We start from the raw sequence: 12,193 nt of genomic DNA, 5'->3' as shown, positions 1-12,193 counted from the left end.
TAAATTTAAAATATTTATATTTTCCTAATATTATTAGAAATAAAAATACTAATTTAATACTATTTTATTGACTTCTTAATTGATTTTTTAAAAAAATTATTCAATAAGTATTATAGTAATTTTTATAATTGTAATTGTTTTTTTTACATACGTTACAGTTTTTATATTTAAAAAATTACATCTAATGAGTTTATCTAAATTTTTTAGAATTAGACAATAAAAATAGTAAAAATGGTTTAAATTTTGTTCTAATTTAATTATTAAAAATTTTAAGTATTCAAAATTCGAAAGTTACCACTCTAAAGTATTTCATAAAATTTATTTATAAAATTATTTATTTTTTTTATCAAACTTTAAAGATAATGATATTTATAAATTTTGTTTCTACATAAATGCTATTATGTATTTTTTATATGAAAATTTTTGGTCTCCTCAAAAATTATTTTTAAGCTGAGTCTTCATGGGAAGGAGTCTTAGACTAAGATACACATGCCATCCGTCTCTCAATATCACACCATTCTCCTTCTCTACCCTCCAGCCTCCACTCTCATAATACACTACTCTCCCAACTTCCCAAGTTCCATCCAATATTTTTCTAAGGTAAAATTTAAAATTGAGAGAATTCAAATCTTTTTCTAATACACAGCTCTCCTCACTCTCTCCAACACATTCCCTCCTTCCCCATGGATCGTACGAGTTATTCCTGCATTTGCGGCCAGAATCGTAAGTCTTTTCATTTTGAACACTATTTAATTCCTTCTCTCCTTTCTATATAGCGTTGTTATAATATACACTTGTTTTCGTTTTCCCCTTGAAACAGCAAGCATGTGCTATGCTTTTATAGGCGCGTGTGCGAACCGCCTCCGCATGGCAGAGCTGTTCCATAAACCAGAAGATCAATGGAACCTGATTCAACTCGACGTCCACGATCTGGTCAAATCGGTAAAAGATTTCGACGACGTCTTCTGGGCCCTCCAGTACATGGGCACAGTGGGAGTCAGGTCCCGACCTTTATCCCCAACCGGAGATGAAATACCCGGGTCCGAGTGGACCGGCCGGTTCAAAATCAAAGGCATCAGAAGAATCCCAAGAACCAAAATGGAGGAAGTGAAGAGCTACATCCGCGAGAAAGGCCCGGTCTTAGCGACGATTCGTATCAACCTAGATTTTTATTCGGACTCCGTTGCGATGCCGTATGAACGTGATAGAAGCAGTCCAAGTAACGGTTTCCATAACGTGTGTTTGGTTGGGTACGATGATGGGAAAGGAATTTGGCAGTTTCAGAATAGTTTTGGTACGAAATGGGGAAAGAATGGTTTTGGAAAGATTAGGTATAATGGAGTTGTGCAGTATGTAGTGCCAATATTTATGAATGAAGAAATTCTAGATACTTATGAGAATGTTCAGCTGCCAAATGATCCTGCTCCTCCTCCTGTAGCTTCAACTTCTTCATCAAGTTCTTGTGAGCATCAAACCCGAACAAGGTATGTATGTGTACAGTACAGTAACTGCCACGTTCTCTTCCTGTTATGTAAAACTCACTTCATTTTTATCTTTTCAGATTTGGGCGTCGACATTAGTTCTATTCCTCCACAAGTCCTTCTATGCTAGATTTTTTTTATCTAATTCCATTAGTCTCTACTCTTTACTCTTTATCTTCTAAGGGCGGTTTAATAGAACTCTTGTTAAAATTTTAGTCATGCTAAATATTAGTTTGAGGACAAATCTTAAATTACATAGTATGAATTTGGATTTATGTAATCCTATTAAACTAACATTCTATATATTTCAGATATTATATAGGCTCTAGTTTATTATAAACTAGTCATGCCAAATGTTAGTTTATCAGCACAATTTATCCAGTTTGCAATAATTACCATAAACCCGAAAAGAAGATAGCCAATCTACAACTAAATGATTTCTAAGTATAATTTTATTTTATTTTTTTCTCCAAATAAGTAGAGGTCAAGACATTAAAATCTGTGAACGAACCACCTTGAATAGAAGGAACTTTTCGTTTTATTACGAGATTAATAAATAAAATAATCACAGGTCACAGAAAATGGTTTAGATCTGGACGATAAAGTTGGCCTAACGGTAGGCTCCATATCCATATAATATGGGTTCAGAGGCGTTACCATGACCTTAAAATAAAAATTAAATAAATGAAAGATATGCTTTTCATGTTAGGATGGATTGAATTCTGTAGGCGAAAATTCGTTTTTATTGTTGGTGGGAAATAAATTTGTTTCGTTCAACATGACCATTTTGATGGACGCGCTTAAAAATTGGACATTAGTGTTCCAATGCATCAAGATCGTACCTAGTTTTTATCTTTTGCTGATCTAAGGGCTAATATTGAAGGGTGGATAGGGGTCCCAATCGGACAAGCCCCTTCTGCCACGCCTATTGGCGCATTAGGCCCGCCATAATTTTTTATTATTTTTTTCAAAAAAAAAAAAATTAATTTAATTTAATTAACATTAAAAAATTTATAATCCAATCAAATAAACATCATTATTATAAATGAAGTTCGTAACTATTTTTATAAATAAGAATTGACTTGGACACTTTGATATAAAAAAATAAATTAAGTAGGCGTTTAGAAGGTTTACTCATTCCACCCTATCAATGCTCACAGTAAAACAAGATAGATTAATCAATTTTTTTTTAAGGTAGATTCAATTTTCTAGCTCAACCCATTTTTTTAACTGGTTAAGCAGATAGCTTGTTGGATTTCAGCCTCTTTAGAACCCTAATGGTGGAAGTGGAAATGATAATAATAATAGACATGTGCATATGGTGTTTGAAAGAGATGCACTGGTTACCAAAATTTAGCCATGAAGAAGCATTACCAAAACGGAGAAGACCGTGAAATTGGGGACAATTTTTGCAAACTTGTTAACCAAGTTTTTCTTGCACCATGTTTTCATAATTTCATTTGTAAGGGGGGTGAAAATGTTTTAGTATAAACAAAAGTTTGGATTAAAATAATATCAAATTGTTTTATACATTACATCCATCCGATCCATGACATCATGTAGCATGACTTCAGTTTCTTGGTAGATTGATTGTGTATCAGGTAAACTTTTCCTCCTTGAAGCTTCTTCGAGCTGTCAATGCATCACAAAATTTCAATTTCTTAATCAAACTTTACATATAAACATGGTAGTATAAAACACTAAATATCATAACGTACCTTTTCAAAATTATCAAATAATTTGTTAGCGATGTCAGTTAATTGCTGCTTATTATCCACTGGCATAGCTGATATAACTTTGTCAAAATCATAGTACATGAAAGTAGACTTGATTCTGAGGTATCTCCTCACATAATTGAGTGTGTCTGCTGCAATCAAATCCGCCATAGCCAGAAGATCAAATGCATATTTCTTAATCCTATAAACACTCCCTTTAACTCCAATGTCTGCCATGTATATTCCCTTCTTAATAAATGAACGGGTACCCGTTTTCTCATTTGCAAGGTCTAATCAAAACAAATACAACTATTCAATACTCACATTAAAGTATATAAACATAAATCACAAGTGAAATCAACTTTAATCAATTATAAGAGCAATGGAAAACAAACTCATTTCATCTTATTTCCCATGCATATATCAAACTTCTTTACATTGTCATCTTATTTCAATTAATTAAACTCCACATACAAGAATTTATTTACATATTTATATTTCTTCTTTCAATTTATTTGTCCATCAAAAGGAAATTGGGTATGTATATAGAAATGATATAAACTGACAAAATATATTGTGTAAAATTAATTATGATATCATTATTAATGATTAACTCCATCATTTACTATATATATAGAGTACCACTGTTCAAGAATGAGTAAAAAATATTTTTATAGATATATATAAAGAAAAAATTATAGTTTTGTGCATAAACATCTCGCATCAATAGAACATCTAAAGACTTTAATATAAGCATAACGTGATAATTATGTTAATGGTTGACAATTTAAACTCATGACTTTGAGATCACACAAAGACAATTCAACCGCTGTTTTAAGGCAATAAATAGATATTCTAAAACTCTAAAAATGTGTAAGTGGCAATTATAATAAAGTGCTTACTGTTAGTGACAGTTGGAAGAGGCAAAGGTAAATCATCATACCACCAGCCATTATGGGTATGTTCTTGAGCAAGTGAAATCTTGTCATGGAATTGGGCAGTGAGAACTATGGAGGCAACAAGGCCTATTGCTGCTCTTCTTGTAGTAGTGTCAACAACAGATTCTTGTGATGAAGATTCTGATTCATGTGCCGTATTATTATTGCTTCCAACTATTTGCACTCTCTTATTGAGATGAAGGTTCCTATGTGCATTTGGAAGGCATGTAACAATGGGAGCCAAAGTTTTTGAGAGTCCATGCAAGTTTGTGATTGGAGCCATATTGATGATTGATGAAGGAATTCAAATGAGAGAGAGTTGAGAAGAGTAGTAGTTCATTGTGTCACTCATATCCATATGGTTAAAGTGTTATCCATTCCATGACCACCGGAAAAGGATATCGTTTATTAAGGATGTTTTGGTAATTTTAGTCCTTGTGTTTTTCATTTTTTTTGGTCTTGCATGTTTTATATTGTTTTTGGTAATCTATGGTTTTCACTTTTGTTTTGTTTCCTTTCTGTATGTATGGGCTGAGCCTAATTCTTTTGGGCCAGAAGGGAAATAAAAAAAAGAAGGGTGGCATTTAAGTATGTATAACATTGAAAATGATATAAATGTGTTTTCAATAGTTAAATTGTAAAATGACATAAATGTGTTTGCAATGGTTAAAATGACAATAATATATTAAAACCTGTCAGAGCAACTATTAGTCTATTAATCATATAAAAATTTTGAAATGTTGAAAATTTTTAATATTTTATCATATTATTTTATTTTGATGTATAATATAACTTTAAAAATTATGCAATTATTAAACATTAAATTATATATCTATTGATGGTTAAATTTTTTAAATACGATAAACTTAACTTGATTATCAATGAATATAACATAACAACTCAATAGTTAAATTGATAAAATTTTAATCCATATAAATTTATTTAACGATATAAAAACGAATAAAACTTACAAGTTACAAGAAACGAATTGTTCATTCGACCATGATATAAGATATTAATCATAAAATTAGAATATAATTTTAGATTTATCTAAATATACACTATACAATGACCCTACAAAAAAAATTACTTTTGTTTAACTCTTAAAAAAGTAAATTGGGTTTGAAAATTAAAACTATCAAATAAATAATATTGGTCATTATACACTACTTACACATTCTATGCTTTTTTTTTTTTTGAGTTGATGAATTGGACAACTCCCAATCTTAAATTACACAACATATCCACTCACATACACTAAAGATTTTATCACTATCCAACTATAACTGGGTTTCGAACTTGAGATTTGGCTTCTGTGAGGCCAACATATTGGCCATTCACACCCTATGCTTTAAGTAGGACTGAGATTTGAACCCGGATATAACATTAAAGAAGCGTGCGTACAAATAAATATGCCATCTATGCTAGGCTTCTCCTACAACCCAAATTGATTTAGACAACGTTTATTGACAGGCTTTAATGGGCCGGAGCAGCCCCATTTTCTACAGGGATTAAAGTGGGGTTTTTTTCTTTTCACGTTCTTAATTTCATTAAAGTGAGGTATTTTTTTATATATAAAAACAAAAAATTCAAGTATTTCTTATATTTTTAAGTCAAATTTTTTATGGAATTATAAATTTTATCTATTATTTTTTATTGTGAATTTAATTATGAAATTATAAATTTTATTTTTTATTTTAATTAACACAATAAAAATATTTTTTATTTTTGAAGGAAGAAAAAATAAATTTATAGCAAATTGGCCTACGCCCGTCAAAAAACGAAACCCAATAAAATATTTAGACACATTTTTTAACTGAACAAGCCACTTGTTCCATTTATTGACGGGCTTCAGGGATTAAAGTGGGGTATTTTTTAGTGGGGTGTGTTTCTTTTCACATTCTTAATTTCATATCAGTGAGCGAAGATGACAACTGGAAATGAATTGTGAATCCCGTTTTCTGTACTAAATTGGTAATTTATATTTGAGTCTAATCCTGTTTTGATTCTTAAAAATTAAAGTGTTCAATTTGAATCTAAAAAAGTTTAATTTAGTTTTAATATAGTTTTATCATGAGGTCAAAATTAAATAATTAATAAAATGTCCTACATTACAGCAATACAAGAACAAGATCATAAGGTATTTTCTTACGATTTAAATAAAATATTTTCTATAGAACTAAGGAGAATGATAAATAAATGTATTAATATATCCACTGTTAATTTTATGCCTTTAGAGCTTGTACTTGTTATACAGATTGTTGACTTTGTTCTTATACTGCTGTCATGTAGGACGTTCCGTTAATTATTTAACTTTGATCTTACAGTAGAACTACATTGAAGTTAAATGAAACATTTTTAGATTTAAATAGGGCAATTTAAACCTTAAAGACCAAAAGAGAATTACGCCCAAATGTAAGGACTAATTTAATATTTTATCCAAAATTCAATCATTAAACTACAAAGTATAAACTCAACTACTTTGAATAATTGAAATTATTTAGTTGAAATTTTTTAATTAAATAATCTAAAACATAATTTATTAAGCTTAAATTTCTATAAAAGTCAAATAAAATAAATGTGAGAATGAATGAATGATAGATGCAGATAACTTTTTCATCCAAAACCAGACATAATTTAGATAAAAAGGGCAGCCATATAATAATATCTTTATTAAAGGCATGTACCACATGGCCATTAGATTTTCTAACTCATCAATTCCAGCTAGATTATTTTCCTTTTTTATTTTTTATTCATTGGACTTCAACTAATTCAGTTCAAACTTATTAATTATTAATTATTATGGATGAAAACTCTTTCCAAGCAGATTAGGATTGTCTATCCCTATGTATCCAATCCAATTACTTATTTCTTAATCTGAATATATAAGCCCAATCAACAATCAATAATTTATAAAAATAAAAACAAACATTTAATTTCTTTCGCCAAAAGGATTTAATTTTTTATTTTGTTTCACTTTATATATAGACCCTTTTGAAGGAAGCAATAGCAAGCAGGAAGAAATGGAGGGACAAAAGAAGCTCAAAAAGTCCAAGGTTGTCAAGATAGAATCTCAAGAATCATGGCAGCACCACATCTCTCATGCTAACAACAAAGGTTACCCTGTAAGTAGTGTTCCTCAATTTGCCTTCTTATATTTCATTATTTAATAATCAAGCTTAGCTTGCTTAATTATTAAAAAAAAATGAAATTGGGTAATAAGGAACCAGATAGATAGCTTTGTTCTAAACTAAACATATATAAACTATGTTGTCTTATCAGGTTGTAGTTCACTTCTCTGCTTTTTGGTGCATAACCTCTACACTCATGAATCCTTTGTTTGAAGAACTTGCCTCCACTTATCAAGATGCCATGTTTCTCAATTTGGATGTGGATGAGTTTAAGGTTATTTTGTTTAATTTTCCCTCACAAAACTCCACTTTTTATAATTGAGTTTGTAATTAATTAGTATAGTAAGTAATTACTACTAATGTAATCTTTTTTTCCGTACATGGCTTATAAGGAAAATAATGCTATACATGATTTTTTTCTGAGTGAACTTAATTTAAAGTCTACCCATTAAATTAAATCCCCTTTAATATTTTTTTTTTCTTCTTTTTAATTTTGAATGCGGTGTGCATTATTAATAACTATATGTGTGGCTCTCTAAGCAGGAAATTGCGTCCAAGTTTGAAATCAAGGCCATGCCCACATTTGTGCTGCTGAATGGAGGAACTGCAGTTGATAAAATTGTAGGTGCAAATCCTGATGAGATTAAGACAAGGGTGGATCATTTTATTCATTCAGCTCCTTCCCATAAATAATGCCATTTATTTTGAATTTTGAACCATAATATATATATATATATATATAATTTCCCCCTATTATTGTGTAATTTGGAACCATTTCCTAGCGGGTGTGGCCATTTGGCCATGTCATATACTGTTACTTTGTACAAATGGTTATTCTCTTGTATTGTTAAATTTCTTTCTAATGGAGATTTTCTCATCAAACGCAATGCTAGAGAGAGGTAGATAAAGAGTTATAAATTAACAAAAATGTTTAGAAATCAATTATAAATAAACTTAGATTAGTAAAAAATTATTTTATTTTATATATTTTAATTACTGCTGAAAAAATAAATAATATGAAATATAATTAATAAGTATATAATTATAGATATTACATCCGTAAATTATATACATATTAAGTTAAATAAAATAATTTTAAATTATTATCTCTTTAATATTATTGTATATTAAATGATTATTGTGCATAAAATTATTTTTTACGGTCAATTTAACAAAGTCAACCCTAAACGAAATACAGAATGCTAAATTATTAGATTATAATAAAAATAAAATTTAATTTTAATACAATATCAGTATAACACAATTTTATATATGTATTTAATTATCTATTGTTATATTAATAAAAATAATTATCTATTTTATTAACTATGTAAATAATTATTAAAAAATAAATATAATTAAATAATTGTATAAAATATTTTATACTATAACTACGTCAAAATTAAACTAAAAAAATAATAGTATCTTATATATTTTAATAAATTGGCTTGGGAAAAAATTCTAAAGCTTTAGGTAGCAAGTAGCAATTAGCATATTCTTTTCTCCTCAAATAATATTGTTTCTAAACTAATCACTCCAACCATGCCAACTGGTTGGATCTTCATAGACCAAGTCAATTATTTCATGTTTAAAGTTTAAACCATAGTCACACACCTAGGTAATAATAATTGATTTAAAAAATCTTCCGAATAATAACCAGTACAAAAATTGAGTTAATAAATTTATTTAATTTGCTCCATGTGCGAAACATGGGAATGAAAAGTGGTTCAAAAATCCAGTGGTTGATCTTTCTATCATAATTGAAGGCTTTCATATTTGAAACATGACCGTACCACTCAATAATCAACTTGTTGCATTTCCCTTTCCGATATATATCAGATCATTATAAAATCCCAACCAAGATATTGTCTCACAACCATACTAGATATGGCCACGTGGAAAATAGTATAGTAACATGCTTTCATTTCATTATTTTAGATATGAATTGATGTTTAAATATGAATCAATGACTCATTATTAGCTAGAACGACACCTCTCTCCCTCTCTCTCTTTTTTAAGTTTTAACTGATTTTGAGTAGTTTTGTTCTTTTGTGAGTAAGATGAATGTAACGCGGTTTTTGAAAGTCGACTCTGATACCTTCAACGTCGATCTATAAATTAAAAAAATTTGAATTTTTTGTCCAAAAAAATATTACGTCACAAAGAATATGAAGAAAAGAAAAAGTGTACCTGCAAAAAATACTTCAATATTTAAGTTAGTACTGTAAATTTATGTATATGTTAAAGATAAGATATTATATCTTTATAAGTAGAGTACAAAAGATCGGTTACGTTATTGTTGATCATCTAAATCGAAGAGCAATTATTAAATTTTAATAAGCGATAATGTTTGGTCAGACGTTTTTATTTTAGGATGTAATTCGTTGAGTCTGATTGTAATATATAATACTGAGTTATAATATAAAGTGTCGAATTATGGTATATAATGTCAAATTATGATATCGAATTTGTAACTGTCGTATCAAATTTAAAATTTTAAATATAAAAGAATTAAATTAGAAAGAAAAAGGCATGCATACTTACTTACTTAGTGAGAATAAAATAATCATCAAATAATATGTATCCTAATTTGTTGAGTCGGGATAGATAAATCCTCTTAGTATCATTTTATAGAGAGAAAAAAGAAAAATGTAAGCTATTATTTTTGATGCACAACTAATTTCATATTTTTTTTGGAGGGAATTTTTGAAGACCAGAGATATTTTGAAAAGAAATCGAATGAGAGAATATAAAATAAAAAATATTTTATTTAAAATTAAGTTAATGAATTTTTTATTTTATAATTTTATAATTTTTTTAAATTTTAATTTGGAACTAATTTTATATTCTTTTTATATTTATAATTTTAACATATTTTATCTACAAATATTTAAAATATTAATAAATCTACTAAAAAATAAAATTATTCTTGTATCTATGACATGAAAAATAAGCTCTGTTGGTAAAAGAATTTTTTATTTAAATTATTTTAATATTTTATTTATTAAAATGTGTAATAATTAGAAAATTTATGATTTTATATTTATATTACATCTTGAATACACTGGATAAAATAATTAAATATGGAGTTCAAATATCCTGTATTCGAAGTATGTTACAATTTACAAGTTAAAAAAAATGTTACATTTGCGTAGATGTATACATATTTAGGATGTTGTGTATTTAGGACAAAGCAAAAAAAAAAAAAGTCTAATGTATATAAGATATATTACAATTTGATTTGATTTGATTTTTTTTGTTTTATATAATATTATTTAAATAATTTAAAATTTTAAAATTTAAAATTTAGATGAATATAACTAAAATATAATTTAATTTAATTTAATACAAATAAATGTACTTATATTGTACTTGTATAGTTAACTAGGAATAATGCCTAATTAATTTTTTGTAATCTTTAAATAATATAATAATACGAGTATGTTTATTTATATTAGATTGAATTAAAAAATTAAAAAATTAAACTATTTGAATAAAATTAAAGAAAATAAAAAAATAAAAATCAAACAACACACAATAATATCTAAAATATTATATCGATATATCAAATCCTGAGTTAATTACAGAACAATTGGTCTCTTACAAGACCAATTAATAAACAGGAGATTAAGAAGATAGTCTTTTCAATCAATTCCTTCTCAATCCCGGGAGACACGATAATTTTACGGCAAAATTCCATCAATTCTTTTGGAATACTATTAAAGAAGATATTATAAAAGTAGTTACTAATTTTTTTCTTAGACGAAAGAATGCTAAGGTCTTTCAATCATAAACTCATTTGTCTTATTCCTAAAATACCTAAAGTTGCTATCATGTCACCGATACAACCTATCAGTTTAAGCTTAGTCTTCTATAAAATTATTTCGAAGGTCTTGATACATCATACGTAATTTATAATGAATCGGGTGATCGGTGATAACCAGAGTGCATTCATAAAAGGGCAGTTGATTAGTGACAATGTCCTAATAGCACATGAGTACATGTATTTTCTGAAAAATAAAAATTTGGTGACATGAATTTGGCTCTAAAGCTTAACATGAACAAAACATATGACAAGGTGGAATGATGCTTCCTATGGAAGGTTACAAGTCAATTGGAGTTTTGTGATTGACGGATAGGATGGATGAAGGAGTGTGTAACTACTGTTTCCTATTCTGTTATTGTAGATGGTCAACCTAAAGGTTTCTTTAAACCTACAAGAGGTCTCCGATAATGGGATCCTCTTTCACCCTATCTTTCATTCTTTGCGCAGAAAGACTCTCCCATTTGCTACACAAAAGAGAACAAAATAATGATATTGTCGGGTTCAGATTAAACAGCAGTTGTCTACTGTCACGTATTTATTTTTTGCAGATGACTTTATAATTTTCTGCAAAGCAAATTCATAGGAATGCCAAAATATAATACAGGTTTTGAATGACTACAATAGTATAAGTGGACAGGAGGTGAACTTGAATAAATCTACTGTGTTTTTCAGTCGAAATATCATCGCAAATAGAGAGAAAAATCTTTGCAACCATTCTTCAAGTCCTGAATGTTGGCGCTCAAGACAAATATCTAGGTTTATGAACAACAATTCAGAAATAAAAAAAAGCAACATTCGCTTATGTCAAAGATAAAATTGCAAAAAAATTACAGCACTGAAAAAGATCGTTACTATCGGTTAGTGATCGTGAAGGTCTAATTAATCTGTAAGTACGGCTATCTTGATATACATTTTGAGGTGCTTTAAACTGCCTGAAATTGTCATAGATGAAACTCAAAGACTACTTATGCAATTTTGGTGGGGCAAAAACAAGAAGAAAAGAGACTTCACTGGATTAAGTGGGATACACTATGTAGACCAAAAAATCAAGGAGGCTTGGAGTTTAAGGACCTAAAAGCTTTAATCATGCTATGCTAGAAAA

At 28.5% G+C, this 12,193-nt stretch overlaps 3 protein-coding genes across 3 annotated transcripts; 2 read left to right on the top strand and 1 right to left on the bottom strand.

Moving 5' to 3' along the window:
• Positions 1 to 511: 511 nt before the first annotated feature.
• On the top strand, positions 512 to 1,722 carry LOC130943499 (uncharacterized). The gene is made up of 3 exons (XM_057871399.1): positions 512 to 723; positions 821 to 1,484; positions 1,562 to 1,722. The coding sequence occupies exons 1-3, from the start codon at positions 684 to 686 to the stop codon at positions 1,578 to 1,580; spliced, it is 723 nt and encodes a 240-aa protein (XP_057727382.1). The 5' UTR covers positions 512 to 683; the 3' UTR covers positions 1,581 to 1,722.
• A 1,155-nt stretch (positions 1,723 to 2,877) lies between these two features.
• LOC130946597 (photosynthetic NDH subunit of lumenal location 3, chloroplastic) lies at positions 2,878 to 4,503 on the bottom strand. Its single transcript, XM_057875392.1, has 3 exons — positions 4,099 to 4,503; positions 3,200 to 3,486; positions 2,878 to 3,113 (listed from the first exon to the last, which is right to left on the bottom strand). The coding sequence occupies exons 1-3, from the start codon at positions 4,415 to 4,417 to the stop codon at positions 2,997 to 2,999; spliced, it is 723 nt and encodes a 240-aa protein (XP_057731375.1). The 5' UTR covers positions 4,418 to 4,503; the 3' UTR covers positions 2,878 to 2,996.
• Positions 4,504 to 6,931: 2,428 nt separating this feature from the next.
• LOC130945056 (thioredoxin-like protein CXXS1) lies at positions 6,932 to 8,147 on the top strand. The gene is made up of 3 exons (XM_057873714.1): positions 6,932 to 7,259; positions 7,417 to 7,539; positions 7,809 to 8,147. Exons 1-3 carry the CDS (start codon positions 7,158 to 7,160, stop codon positions 7,956 to 7,958), a joined length of 375 nt encoding a protein of 124 aa, XP_057729697.1. The 5' UTR covers positions 6,932 to 7,157; the 3' UTR covers positions 7,959 to 8,147.
• Positions 8,148 to 12,193: the final 4,046 nt, after the last annotated feature.

Source organism: Arachis stenosperma, chromosome 8 (assembly GCF_014773155.1).
Source record: "Arachis stenosperma cultivar V10309 chromosome 8, arast.V10309.gnm1.PFL2, whole genome shotgun sequence".
NCBI lineage: Eukaryota > Viridiplantae > Streptophyta > Magnoliopsida > Fabales > Fabaceae > Arachis > Arachis stenosperma.
Note: the sequence above shows the minus strand (reverse complement) of the source record. Positions and strands in the feature narration are given on the sequence as shown.